The 15,466-nt window shown below is 41.4% G+C and overlaps 1 protein-coding gene, 1 long non-coding RNA gene and 1 pseudogene across 2 annotated transcripts in view; 2 read left to right on the plus strand and 1 right to left on the minus strand.

Moving 5' to 3' along the window:
* Window positions 1–9,186, minus strand: part of LOC143105628 (uncharacterized) — a 34,695-nt gene extending 25,509 nt beyond the window's left edge. The window contains exon 1 of the long non-coding RNA XR_012983510.1: window positions 9,083–9,186. This is a non-coding gene — a long non-coding RNA (uncharacterized LOC143105628). The remainder of the gene's footprint in view (window positions 1–9,082) is intronic.
* Window positions 2,376–4,531, plus strand: LOC143106388 (E3 SUMO-protein ligase KIAA1586-like; annotated as a pseudogene).
* Window positions 9,187–12,687: 3,501 nt separating the features above from the next.
* On the plus strand, window positions 12,688–14,099 carry LOC143106464 (uncharacterized). Its single transcript, XM_076270740.1, has one exon. It carries the CDS (start codon window positions 12,753–12,755, stop codon window positions 14,097–14,099), a length of 1,347 nt encoding a protein of 448 aa, XP_076126855.1. The 5' UTR covers window positions 12,688–12,752.
* Window positions 14,100–15,466: the final 1,367 nt, after the last annotated feature.

Consider the following 15,466-nt stretch of genomic DNA (forward strand, 5'->3'; position numbering starts at 1 on the left):
TCTGTAAACCTAGGGACAATAAACAGCTATCTCTGTTACAAAAACGAGCTGGTAATCGCTCATTGAAGAGGGAACTATGATAAAAAGATTGTTTTCCTAAAAGCATGGTGTTGACAAAAGAATAAGCAGGAAATGCCACGTTAATCTTAAATAGCCTACATAACGCTAGGTGGCAACGTTGTATTTCACTAAATGCGGTGGAATTAGCTTCACAAGGAAGGAAGGTGCAAATATTATGTAATTTATCATGGGAAATTATTGTAAATGTTATTTCTTGTTTATTCTAATTGCAAACCACACACATCCATTTGTAATCACACGTACACATTTAATACTGGAAGACTGTCATTTCGTTTATTTGATGTTGCTTAGCAACGGGGACAGACTTCAGAGCAAAGATTCTAGAACAGAGCTTCAGAGACACGTTTTGAGTTCGTGGCCAAGTAGGCTACCTAAAATATCGGTTTCCATGTGTATGTGCTGGATGGTGTGCTTCCTTTATGAAAGTAAGTGTTTTATACAGTTAACGTTACAGACATAATGACTCATGTTGTAGTGGTCCACATAAATGTGACCCTTCTGTTATTAGAATGCTAAGCGGAGATTTTAACATCATTAATTTCTTGTGTGCTAGCTAGCTAGGTCATAGGGAGGAGATGTTGCTGTAACGTTATGAGATTTATGTTGCTTAGCGTAATGCCATGGTCATTTGATATGAGATGCTTGTACTCGTAACTTCGTCACTCGTAACTTTAGGACTCCTATTTTTTTTTACTAAGAGTAATTCAGAAAGCATTTTAGCCCTAAAAGTAGCGCCTGAGTCTGTGACAGCTTAAGCGAGGACTCCTAATAAGACCGATTCACAAACAATGTTTTGTGGTGGCATTTCACGTCGCGATGTTTTGAAATGCGTCTAACAATCACGAGGGAACAATTTTGCATTGTAGGCATAACTAAGGGATGCAGTAACACCAACAACAACAACCAAAACTAGCCTACTAATTGTTTACATGTACATTAAATGAAACGTTTCATTGTGAATCAAATTAAAAGATTCTCCTCTTTGCAAACGTTGGCATAGGCATATGGTGACAGATTCATTTAATAGTGTGGCTGCGTGAATCACGGTAAGCGCGAATGAAGTGGCCACTTCTTAATAGGAGTCACTGTATGGAAGTAGGCTAAGTAAAATAGAGATGTTTAAAATAAGATAAAGTTAGGATATGCCCGCTTGACAACGGCAGAGATAACTGGCCTTTGGCCATAGCAACCATCCATTTAGAACGACTGGCCTTCATAGCAACCAAGGATCTTAGCTGTGATTCATGTAGCTACAGTATGCATACAATGTGATGCAAAGTATAGAAAGGTGATGAAATATACAGAGACAGGTCAAGAAATATAGTGCAATGTAGACAGTAGTATACAGTTGATTTACAGAAGGTGGTTTAGAGTAATATGAATTAAATATAAATATGTGCAGTGTATTAGCAGTTATCTCATACAATAAGTAGAATAATGTATGTAGTAGTAACATTATAATAGTAGAAATAATAATATAGATATATGCAGTGTATTAACAGAATATAATAAAACAGAATAAATATGGATATTCAATATGACAAATATATAACAGATATGTACATAACATACAGCTATGTGCAGTGTGGAAACAGTGTCATTGTAGTGCAGAAACAACATTATAAGAGTAGTAAGAATAAGTCTATGTGCAGGATGAATAGTATAAAGATCAGTAGAATAACTATGTATAAATGTAATTACAGTAGGCCTATGTACATTTGTAAATAAATAGAAAACTATGGGTGAGAGGGATAAATTAATTTTATTTAATCGTAAAAGTAAATTGCATTCAATTAAATTGCAATTAAAAATCTTTCCAGTAGGCTTTAATGACACGCAAAAAGTACAACCAAAGCTGAGCTTGATCAACTAGAACGTCTAAAGAACCAGAACTTGAGTGTAGTTTTTTGCTGGGTCCCAGGCCATGTTGGTCTGAGGGGAAATGAGAAAGCGGACAGTGCTGCTAAGCAAGCAGTGTTCGAATTACCATAGGGCCCGGTAGTGGGCCATAGGGCCCCCTTAGTTCTGGCCAGGGCACTACTAGTTCTGCTCGAAATCACTGTCAGAGGGGGCCCACTCATTCATTGTTAAGTTGCCAACCCGTAACTATTATAATCTACATTTTCCCCGTTGGTTGCAATGTGTATTTTCCCCCCAGACTGCAGGGGCACTGCTCCGCATAATAGCCCCCTGTCCTGTCCGATCTCACCCTCCTCTAAATTTTGCTAGAACGTTGTTAGCAATTGAACAATTAGCAGCAGTGGAAAAAGTTAAAAGTATAATTTAATTAGAATTAGATATTAGAAAATTAGAAAATTGTTACAGAAATGCATTCATAGACTAAAATGGCAACGAAAAGAAATCTAGATTTGACCAACTTTGGTTTTACTACCACCGCAAAAAGACAGCGGGAGGAAAGCCCACCACCTGAAGTCCAGGAAGAGTTAGCGGAGGCTAGCGTGAGTCTAAATGATGTGCAGAATACAGAAAGAAACACCCCAGACAATATCCCAAAAGTATGGTCAGCCAGCCAGTTCGAAGAGTGGAGGGAGCGATATCGGTGGATTTATTGTCGCGAAGGGCATGTTGGCTGTACAGTTTGTAAAGAGGCAAAGCAACTGCTTGGAGCTGAGAAGGGGGTGCATTTGTCCACTGAGTGGATTAATGCTACAGTAAGTGCTGACCAGGCGAAGCATATGCGTAATAAAATCTACAGACACAGAGACAGTGTTGCGCACAAGCAGGCTGAGGACATTGCAGAACAAAGAAAAAAAGATGTGTTCACAAACATTATAGTTGATGCCACTTCACGTGATTTCCAAGAAACAGAAGCTTCCTTCAGAACGGCCTACTGTATTGCGAAAGAGAGACTTCCCTTCACGAAAATGAATCCCTTGGTCACATTACAGACACTAAACGGGGCTAACATGGGCAAGATACACAGGTCCGATCACACATGTACAGAAATGTCAGTTCATATAGCTCATGAAATGAGACGAAAAATGATCTCCAGTCTTAAAACTGCAAACTCGCCCATCAGCATCTCCATAGCCGAAAGCACCACACATGGACGGAGTTATCTAATAATTTATCTTCGGAGTGATATCAGTGGCAAGGGTGATATGGAGAATATGTTTTTGGACTTGGTTGAACTGAATGGTTGTGATGCTGAATCAATTTACAATTCTCTTAGAGAAAGTCTACGGGATGCTGGGTTGGATGATCAGTGGTTGAAAAGCCATCTGATTGGGATCGCAACTGATGGGGCTTCGGTCCTCACTGGGAAAACGTCTGGCCTGGTATCACGGCTTAAAAGCCATTTCCCCACAGTTCAAGCAGTGCACTGTTTAGCCCACCGGCTTGAACTTGCCGTCAGTGACTCACTCAAGGTTGCAAGTGGATGTAACCATTTTGAAATGTTTGTGTCTAAGCTTTATGCAGTCTACCACCAATCCCCCAAAAATAAAAGACTTCTGAGAGAAGCTGCCCAGACACTTGATACAAGATTTCTGCAAATAGGGCAGATTTTCACGATACGCTGGGTCTCCAGTAGTTTTAAAACTGTTCAGGCTGTGTGGCAGGATTATGCACCGTTAGCCAAGCAATTGAAGGACGCAAGCGAGGATCCGAAGCGCAGGGAACATGACAAGTGTCAGTTTAGTGGTCTCCACAAGCAACTCGTGAGCAAAGGCTTTGTAGCTGGCCTTGCATGCATGAAGGATGTTTTACGTGAGCTTCAGAGCCTTTCGCAAAAACTCCAGAGAAGGGACATAACCTTGATCCAAGGAAGCCAGCAGATCACACAAACTATTGAGGTGATACGCGCAATGAAAATCTCTGGCGGTAAATCCTCGCAGGCTGCTGAGGAGCGCATCACAGCTGGAAAGAGTTCAGCTTGGAGATGGCAAAGAGAAAATAAACAGGCTACAGTTTCACCAAGCTGTAATAGACAGTCTGACCAAACGCCTGCCCGACTCAGATCTGGTAAAGCTTCTTAAACCGTTGGACAAACTGTTACTGGCCAGCTGATCGTGAGGAGTTTGTTTTATATACGGAGAGCACGAAATTCACAACCTGGCCAAGCTGCTCGGCGAGCCAACCAGGCAGGCTGTCGAGGAGTATCGGGACTTTAAAATGCAAGGGGCAAGGGAAGGGCCCTGCCTGAAGAAACTCGTCGTGGCAGGCAACACATTTTTACCTACTTCGGCAGAATGCGAGAGGATTCTCTGCGCTTAATGACATTGATGACAACGCCAGAAATTGTTTAAGGGAGCGCAGCTTAAATGCGCTTCTTTTTCTGAGCATCAATGCGCCTCCCCTGGTCCAGTTCAACCCTAAGCCATTCGTGAAATCATGGCTCAAGGCTGGGCATCGTCCATCAACTGCGTGGAAAACGGGAAAAAATGCCCAGAAAGAGACCAATAGGCCACTTTGGGACTATGTCCAGTAGGCTTAGCCGAGACAGCTGTTTTGTGTTAACTTTCAGTTTTTTCAGTTGTGCGATGTTCAGTTGTGCACGTAAAATATTTGACAATTAGCTCAGATTCATTTTTGACAATAGCCTTTGTTATTAGGCTGAATTTCATGTCATAGATTTCATTTTAATAAACTGGCTACCCTGCTTATTATAATCTATTGGATGTTGGATGTTGAATCCCCCCCCCCCCCAAGTGGGCCCCCCTCGGAAACGACGGGGTAATTCGAACACTGTAAGCAAGCCCTCAATGAAGAAGTCACAGAATGTCAAATCCCTGCCCCAGACCTTAAACCTATACTGAACTCTTACATCTCAGATAAGTGGCAATCTGAATGGGATTTATGTACCAACAACAAGCAAGGAATGTGAATTTTGGCACATTTTCATGATCCACTGGGTCGTTATGGGCCACACAAAATACGGTGTTGCTAAAATTACTCCTATTGTAGCTATTAGAGACATGCGTTCATGAGTATCCAGCTACATTCAATGAGTTAAGTAAAATACATTCACACACAAAAAAAACCCCATCACTAATGTTGTGGACATTCCTTTATTCTGAGATACATCAATAGGCTCTCAAATCAATCCCAAACAGACATAAGGTCTTTATAGAGCAAATCCATATACCGTAAAACTTCAAATAATCGCAGAGTCCCTAAGAGACGCCTGTCTCTTTTAAACGCCTGGCGTGGCAACAGGTTTGGGTTAAAGGCCGGTCTCCAGTAGAGGCCTGGTCTGTTTTTTAGTTTCGGGTTGTATTTAAACTTCTAAAACCCGTCAGATCGTCTGTTTAAAGATTCGCAATAACACGAAACCGTTATAGAAAGGAGGTTACTTACAGCAGTGTGAATTAGATGTTGCACGTCTTTACAAGCCGTCGCAAAGCATTCACATGTCTGGTCATTGCGAATCTTGGGTTTGATTTTGGCTTAAGTATGGTGCAGACTTTGCACGTTATGATTAGATGGCATTAAAAGACTGCGGTGGGGAAAAGCTAGAGTTCCAAATGTGTATAACTTTCCAATATAAACTATGCCTATATGTCCCACTTCGTCATCGTTGAATTCATCCCTTGTGTTTAAAATTTGCGGATAGGCCGGTGGTAAGCTTGTTTTTATGCTGGCAACAAAACCAGAACGGTTCGCGAACGTTATTCTTTATTCTAAATGCCATGGCAATAAAGAGAAAGAAGTCAGAAAAGGAATTTACCTTAGACTAGGCTCTATCAGCCCGTCTACAGACATTCTCTGGCTATATAACCTACTGAAATAGGTTAATGATGTAAAGTCAAGTGCGCTTCTATGGGACTGGTGTGTGTGCGCAGAGTTTTTATTGATGAGTCGGAGTGGCAAGTGCTGCGCATACTGTAGTTGCAGTGGAATGTGGCTGCCCAGGGCATTATAAAACTTCTCACTCTTAGACCTACTCATACACGGCGGTGAAATGGCGTATTTAGCTGTCTAAATTCGAATCATATGCTGGGGGAGAAATCGTCGGACATCCATGATTATTTTGTTATTCAGCACCCCTGGTCAAAAATATGTTCCTGCGAGCCTGGAAGTAGGCTATGATTTGAATGTAGACTGTTGTCAAATTTGGCAAATACAAAACGGGAGAAACAATATGGTTCATGTACTCTCATGCTGTTTCATTCGTGCCGAAAAGGAGGGAGAATGAAACATTAAGCACGTTCCACTTTTGCATAAATAATTCCTGAACGGTTTTGGTCAGGGCTGATAATGCAACTGTATTTGACAAAGGACTGATAGGCTATTTGCTAGTGACAAAATATGAGCTTTCAGTGTGATGCAATTACTTTTAATTAAATCGTGTTTCATCTGTTCTGGCTATCCCCGCTATTTAGATCTTACTGTATCTCACTCAATGAACAACATCTCAACACTAAATGAATGATGATCCGTAATTGTCATCAGATAGCCTAGTCATATAGGTAGACATTCAGTGTGTTTGAAATAATTAATTTGATAATATTTTCCATCTTTGCAGTGTTTTGTGTAAAGGGAATTAAAGGCCTGTCTCATATAGACGCCTGTCTCTAATACTAGCCGGTGCAGTTTGGCGATTTGGGAAAATAAAAGCCCGGGCTATTATTTGGAGTTTTACGGTAGATTATTTGTCAAATAAACCAGTAAAACAGAATTAGGGGATGGTATATATAACATTCACACTCATAGCTCATATTTCTAAAATAAATCAGTGAAAAAGTATCCTGAGAAACAAGCAGCATTTTAATGCCTTGGTCATATTTCATAATTTCACATTTTTCTCTAGGTTACCTGATAGCCTAGTTTGAGAGGTGCAAGACGCGTGACATTATTTATTTTTGCAGCCAATCACTGCTGTTGTTTTATTTTATTGATTTGATTTTAGTCATAGAAGCTAAATTCGAAGGCAGGCCACAGGTAAAAGCCAACGAACCGCATTCACCCCGCAAGGCAATAGTTGAATAGAGCTTTTGAGGTATTGCCACTGCTTCAACACTGAAAGGCACTGTTAGAATGCTTGGATCAAGCCAGGTTCAGCGTATGTCAGTGTTTCCCAAACTTTTTTTCTGGGGACCCACTTTTTAAAAATGACAGACCATCGCGACCCATTTCATTTCAAATTTACCCTGCAACCACCAATATTGTTTTAGGCCACAGGTTCTCCAACTTTTCTATGCCTTCCCCAACCATACATTGCTATAGGATCTAGATAGATAGATCCTGCTTTTAACACGGTTGTGTTGCATTTTGAGCACCATCAGCGTGAAAAGTTGGAAATGACTACTGAAAAGATACGTTTTAATGCGCATCCGAGAGTTTGGGGAAATTCTCGCATGTTGCGCAGTCGTCATTCGTCAGCATTTAAGCTGTTCCTGTATTTCTAAAAAAAATGTTGTAGGCTACGTTGCGTTGCAGACAAATGGGTCCATAACACTGTGGACGTCAATTCCGATGTAAACAGCAAATAACTCAAGTCGTTATATTGTATTGTTGTATTATATTATATTGTATAGTCGTTATATCAGAACAAGAGGCTTTTGCACATAGCCGGAAGAATGCGCCTTTACTTTGGAGTTAGCGAGAAAACGAGAGGAATAGTGTTTAAAATGTTCATTTAAATTGTAGCCTAATATAATGCACTGTTGTGCATTTCAAATCAGAAATAAGAATGTGAGGAGGTTGCTATTAACTTTAAAGATTGCATCTACAATCAAAACTATCTACATGCAAATTGAATGGCCTTATGTCCGGTCTGTCTGCTTTAGTTGACAACACGGTCACTAGATTTTAATCGGTAAAGTTGAGGAGCTGGTATCTGTTAATGTTCGTGCAAATAGGCGGATTCATGTTCCTTGTAGTTTGCAACTGCGAGGTACATGGCAGGCGCCCCACAAAACGGTTTCATTTTGAGAGGTAGATATCCATGCTCTGGCACCCCCTCTGCGATGCGTTCGTCCCCCAGTTTCATGTGCCAGTTTCATGAGCTTTTATGACAAAACCGTGATTGTGCTAGTTAACAAACTACATCCTAATAGAAAACTGTTCGCTTTCCTGGTATCAAATGACAAATGGTATCAGTTAGGCCTATAACACAACATTAATTGTGCTGGCGACCCAAATAAAATCTCCTGCGACCCACCCGTGGGTCGCGACCCAGACTTTGGGAAACAATGGCGTATGTCACTGTCTGCTCACGTTGGTGACCGGACCAGGGCAAGCACACTTTCGCAGTTCCCGCCGGAAATCAGTCTAGTTTCTCCTGTTTTCATTTTTTTTCTTTACATCTTCAAGCTTCACGTTGCACTTAAGCTACACAATACAGCACAGCAGGAGAAGCTGCGCATGACACGCATGACACGTGTTGCGCAGATGACATTACAATTGACATTTTGTAACTCTGAGCCTAACTTGTATAACTTTGTATACACTTGTTACTTAGGCCTACTTTGATAAATATAGTCTAACTATGGCATAGCTTTCGCTCCCCACCCAAGTAGGCTAATGATTAGAAAAAGAAAAAAAAAGCAAGCTTGATCAAGGACCCGGCCCGCGGGTCGGGTCAAGTTCGGGCTCGGGCAGAGAATCTAAACTCTAATGGGCCTGCCTTGCATTGCGCCCTCACCTGGCCATGCAAGTAAATGTGCCAGAAAATAACATGCAAAAACAAATAGCACCAAATCAAATATGTACATTTCACAAACGCACCACGTCGGTGCTTTGTTGGATTCCGAAATGTCACGGGTTGCGGCCCGCAGGCCCGCCATTGTCGCTTGCGGCTATATTTTATTTATATATTTATTTTATTTTTCAAAAATGTAGCCAGTCGCCCGCATTCAAAAAACGGAACATGCGATTATATTTCACAACTTTGCGAAATACCGTGACTGGGAAAGGCTGGCAAGCAAGCCGCAGACAGATCAGGGGATTCACTTCCCTGTTAGGTAGGCCTAGGCTAGGCCATCAACACGCGAGAGATGCGTGTAGACATCAAACCATGGAACGAACACAAGTTTACCTGACTGCTGTTCCCGCTGTTCATTCTTGTGAGGTTTCTTCCGTTTTTCATGCCCTGAATGCTAATTCGGTTTCATGTTCATCTTCCTAATGTATGAGGCACTGTTGTTATAACTGTATGTCACTAGCTTGACTCAAGAGTAGGGCTGGGACAACGCGTCGACGTAATCGATGACGTCGACGCAAAAAATACGTCGACGCAAAATATGAGCGTCGATTCGTCAAGCATAACGTGTGCTGCTAAATATTTTTAATTTTACACCTTCAGTGTTTTCCATACGTTGACTAATCTGTGGCTGGGCACCACGAAATCAAAACCGGCCACCACACATTGATGTTCTATGTTGTAGGCCTACTATTTAAATTAAAGATAAGATAAAATAATTTCATTGAGCTGCACATTTTACTCACACAGCCTTTCCTCGCCCCGCCCGCTCTCTCTCGTAACGAGCTCGCTGCTCCTCCTCATAGACGCTCCTCCTCTGCATGTGCATTTAACAAAATATTCACGATTGTTGTTGCCACATAGAAGCACTGCATAGAACACAGTGGGCTAAATTGCTATTAAATCCGCTTAGCATCGTGACCATGCTGCACAAATTTGTTCAAAACTGCTGCATTAAAGTTAAAGTAAATTCTGCTAAGGTCTTATCACAACATAGTACATTGAGGAGACTAAACTAAGTTAAGTTAAAGTATGCAATCAAGCAGTATCTCAAAGCTAACGTTAGAATACTGTTTGGATGTCAAGTTTAGCATGCTTGCTGCTTGTATTCGTTACTCATGCAGGGCTCATTTTATTGACTCTGAATGTTTGCAAAATCCTGATGTAAATGGAAAAGTGTTTTCCAAGACTCAAAAGTGCTTGTCCAAAGGAGAAGAACAAACCGTTATTTGAACTAACTACATTATGAATTGCATCCACACATCAGCAGCCTTTTAACTGTGTTAAACGTCTTAAAATGACAGGCACTCAATTAGACATACACTACTGAACTTTATTGAATGCTACCTCTGACTAAGAATGCATTACTTTGCACTTGTATAGTCTTTTATTTTGGAATCTTAAGAGCAATAAACATATATCGCAATGTTAAAAAATTCATGTTTTTTCATTCAGATATAATTTAAAGAATTCATGTTTTTTCATTCAGATGTATAAGTTGCTATTAGTGAATTAATGGGGAGATAATCGAATCGAAATCGACTGAAAAAATGTAATCGTTAGATTAATCGATGCATCGAAAATATAATCGCTAGATTAATCGTTTAAAAAATAATCGTTTATCCCAGCCCTACTCAAGAGGAGACGGGGGAGGGGGCCTTCATTAACTTGCAGGGCCCTACGCAACTTGCGTAGTGTGCGTATAGGGAGAACCGGCCCTGAGCATAGTAGCCTACATAGGCAGACATAGGGATATGTGGAGGCAATTCATTGTGTTTTCTGTGTCATTAGATAAAATAAATGTTCAAAAATGTAACAACTCGAAGAAAATCTTTCTGGGATCGTAGAAGAGATAAGTGGCAATGTTCCTAAGATTTTGGTGAGCTCTACTGAAATGACAGACATGACGTGAGCTAGCGAGATAGTTAGCAAGTAACTCTCCAGATGTAAAAGTTTACCAATTCATAGCTGATATTTATGAATAGGTTGCGTAGCCTATTTCTGAAATGCCATTAAACCCAACAGTAGGCCTAGCAAATCAACTTAACATTGGCCTATTATTTGTTGCTGGGCAGCCTCAGCGTAGCAGCCACAGTACTGTTGAGTGCACACTGGTGTAGGCTAACTTTGATAGGATTCTGTGCTAGTTGCACTGATCTGTTCCCGGATGGGGGTCATCCCTATGTTCCCCGCTCGGGGTTAGGGTTAGGGTTTTGAAAAAGGGTCCTATGTTCCCCGCTCGGGGTTAGGGTTATGGTTTTATAAAAGGGTCCTATACAGAGCGGGGAACATAGGACCCGGGAAACATAGGTACGCTCCCCCAGGATGCTATTCTGTCTGTCCCCCATTCATGTATGTAGGCAATAGGCATATAGAACAAAAAGGGAGTTCAGTTTAGAAAAGAGGTTGACCTGTTCAATTTGTCGTACCACTTTCATTGGTTATGGAAATGATGGTGGGTAGTTTGCTTTGTTACAGTTGATTCCACTGTTGCGAAGCCTGCTTAGTCAGTGTCAGTGTGATCATCATTTATATTATTACATTGATATGGGATGATGATTACATTTTACCAGATCAACTTCATAGGAGCCCAAATGTACACAATTAATAGCCCTCTGCCAGCCAGTCATGGGAATGACTCATGGGAATATTTTTTCAATAATATGCCTTGTAGTTTATTTTAAAAGTCAATACCTTGATTATTGTGTGGGTATTTGACTAATGACTAATTACTTGTATTGTGTCAATATTAAGTATTTTTTTATGTATGAGACAGTATTTGTAGTTTGTAACAAAATAGTTTTTGATGTATTTGTGCCCACCTCTGGCTGTGATCGCTATGTTCTTGCACTGTTTTTTCCGCATGATCATATTGTTTTAGTTATCCAAAAGGCTTGAAGGATGTTTTTTATTATATGACAATTTTGTAAAATAACTAATCAATCAATCAGTGCTAATTAATGGTCATGGCCCCTCCACCCTTTACCACAAGCTGTGAAGGGTATTTACAACGGCAAGGTAAAACAGAAATATTCTACGACTGTAGGGGGAGCTTTAGAGTCACCAAATTGTATACCATTAAGCTCAGATATACTATGCAGTTTCAGGTATTGAGAGTATGGTAGAGCCCCCTCTAGAGTCAAAATATAATTCTATTTTACTCTGCCATTGTAAATAGCCTAATTCTCATGGCTTGTTCCCCCTGTACACAATAAAAATGCTTTTGTTATGGAGGCGAAGGACTACCAACAGGCAAAAACTCTCCAAATCTCCAAAGAGCTATATCTACTGACAAGGTAATTTTTCATGATTCTCGCGAGATGTCTTCGGGTCGTCTGTTCTTGAAGTTGCTTGGCTGGTTCGCTATGGCTATACTATATGGCTATGCTAGGTGAACGATTCCCCAATTACAAATTTGTTTACCATCAAATTGACTGCGTAAGGGTTATATTAAAGGTTGTATCAGCGATTTCAGGCCCAAAAAAGGCCCAAACATAAATCATCACATTCATCTAATCTTTCCTAACAATCCGCTAGCTGCCTGCCCCATAAGCAGGCCGTCAAAAAAACGCGTCTCTATAGGCAGCCTAGGCTCCGAGATCTGTACACAAAAACAATTGCTACCAACAAGGGTTGGCAACCCCTCAAAAGCAAAATAAAGTGTTTCAATCAATAACCGACGAGATACGCGTTTAGGAGAGTTTTAATTGCACGGAAGGGAGGGGGAGGGATTAGCGAGCTAGCTCTCTGTTTTGTTTGAACATCAACAGAAGTGACGTATCCCCGCTATCACTGATACAACCTTTAAGATGAAAATATTGCATAGTGTACCTTTAATTACTAACGCCACTGCCAGGTGCACTATGAGTTTTTGCAAGGCAACTTTGATACATTGACCATGTCTGTAAATGTCTGTTTGTATGTACTTGTGAGTAATTATGTGTGTTCTCCCATCATCCTAGTTGGTGTAGATAGCAGATGCTGACTCCCAGTGGACAGAACAGACATGATGCAGAGGAAGCTGGCGCTGCTGGTTGGCATCACCACGTTTACCCTCCTCCTGGTGCTGAGGTGGGAGCACGTGATACGCCTGGTGAGCCTGATGAGAGCTGACTCAGAATTCACACTGCAGCCACGGCAACGGGCACCCATGGAGACCATCACCCCCATCCCAGGCTCCAGACACCTCATGGTGTCTGCCTTCAAGGATCACAGACGGGGCGGAGTCATCCGGGTCATCAGCATCATCTGCAGGCAGGAGCTGCAGCCGCTCTACTGCGTCCTGTGTACCGACGATGATGCTAATGCTAACGCTGATTATAATGCTATCACTGATCCTAAGGCTCGGAGTCGATGCACAACTTCAAAGGCAGAAGCTGACATGCACAGCGACAACTTCGGCTTTCCTTTTCACACTTCAGATGTGTTTTGCACAAGTGGATCATTAAAGCAAGCCACACATGTCAGCATAACAACTGACCAAACCGCCATCCACAATTTGACATTTTTACTAATCCAAAATCAAGATGTCAAGGTAAAATCATTTAGGTACAACTTCACCACATGCATATCCAACCTGTTTGGGGAGTACAATAATGCCCTCCAGTTTGCACAGACCATGGAGGTGTACAAGCTGATTGGGGTTCAGAGGGTTGTCATCTACAACACCAGCTGTGGCCCAGATGTTGAGAAAGTCCTCAGGTATTACAGTAGAGAGGGTATGCTGGAAGTTGTGCCTTGGCCAATAGACAAGTTCCTAACGCCCTCTGCTGGGTGGAATTATGACTTGCACCACGGTGACATTCATTATTACGGACAGCTGACCACTCTGAATGAATGCATATACAGATATATGTACCAGTCAAAGTACCTCCTGCTGAATGACATTGATGAGATCATTATGCCTTACAAACACGGCAGCCTGGAGAAGCTAATGGACACATTACAGCAGCAACATCCCAATGCAGGGGTCTTCAGGATCGAGAATCACATCTTCCCCAAAACGCAGTTTGAAGACACTGGGCGATTTCGTCTGCCTCAGTGGAGGCGTGTGCCTGGTGTGAACATCCTGGAGCACATCTACCGAGAGCCAGACAGGAAGAGCGTGTTCAACCCCACCAAGCTGCTGATTGACCCCCGGAGAGTGGAGCAGACTTCGGTCCACACCACGCTGAAGCAGTTTGGATCCGTTGTCGCGGTCCCGTTCGATGTTTGCCGCATCATCCATGTCAGGGTCCCCCTGCAAGGACACCTGGCCAAAGACCAGTTGCTTGTGGACAAGAAACTCTGGGAGTTTGAGAAGCATTTGATTCCCAGCGTTGATCTTGCATTGAATCAATCAGGTCTGCTGTGAACAGTGTTGGGAGTAATGCGTTACAAAAGTAATGTAATTACTGTAATATATTGCTGTTTGCGGTAACGCGGTAATGTAAGGCATTACAAAAAAAAAAATTGGGTAATATTTACTCGGTACAAACTTCAGTAACGCGCGTTACAATGCAGTTTAACCCAAAATTAAGCGCTTGTTTTGTTTTGATACATATTTGCAAACACCACGCGAGAACAACAGAGGAGAAAAAATCCGCGCAAAATAGTAGAACGTTATCTCCTGATACTGGTTGAATATGACTGTGGCTGCAGCAGACTCGCAGGCAGACTCTATTTGCAGGATAGACATAAGCCTACGCTCATTATTTTCAGCTTGTCAGAGCAAAGGCTATGAAGAACATAATAGTTAGTGCACTTTGTGTGCGAAACCGAAAGATCTCTCAGCTCGCGAAATAGCACAAGTAAATTAATGAAACATCTAAAGTAGTGCCACGCTAATCTTTTTGATTCTTGATAAAACACAAACTATGGTGTTGTGCATGTCAGCTTTGTGCTGTGAACTTGAATTGAAGAGAATAAAGGGATAGAAATGCAGAAAAAGATTGTGTAGCCTGTCAGTGCCACCGCTCCCACCACGCGCATCACGCACTTTGCGTTGGGCACCAAAGGACAGAGGGGGCACCCAAATGTAACCAATGAATAGTAGCTTTACTGCAAACTGCGTTTCACTCTTCATCAATAACGTTTACAATGTCAAAATGCACTAACACGATGTTACAGTACATGCAAGTTTGATACCTTTTGGGTTCTCTCAATCACCACGTAGTACTAGAATTGGTGGGTCTTCAATCATTCGTTTTCCAAGCATTTAGGCTACATGAAGCACATGATATGCTGTCGACTGAAACGCATTCCATTCAGATAGCTAGGTGGATACCAGGCTCATAATTCACTTGTATTCGCAAAACGAAATGTGAAGCAACATGTCATTGCATACTTCCATTTCCAAAGCAATGAAGGTTGCTTAAAACAACTTAACATTGTGCATATTATTGTTAATATTGTGCTATCAATGTAACTCAAACAAATAAGGCTTGTAAACAAGAGCTGGCAAAAGGGCATTATGACAACGTAAAGATCAATGCTCTTAAAGTGACAGTGCACCATTTATAAGTAAAACAGCATTTCTTCAGAAATTAATGTTTAAAAATACACAGTAATGGTCTGTAAATAATAGGCCTTTTATTTTACTTTAGGTGTTTGAGTTATCATTTAAATGTCACTCACTCAAAGCCACTCACTTAGGGCACCGAAATGGCCAGCAGGCCACCATCTTGACATGTCTTTATTAAAGGAACCGTATGTAAAAAATTTATTTCAATTAATCATAAA

This window comes from Alosa pseudoharengus, unplaced genomic scaffold (assembly GCF_046254945.1).
Source record: "Alosa pseudoharengus isolate Yale_2024_CS ecotype anadromous, Long Island Sound unplaced genomic scaffold, YU_APseudo_1.1 YU_APseudo_1.1_scf_6, whole genome shotgun sequence".
Lineage (NCBI taxonomy): Eukaryota > Metazoa > Chordata > Actinopteri > Clupeiformes > Clupeidae > Alosa > Alosa pseudoharengus.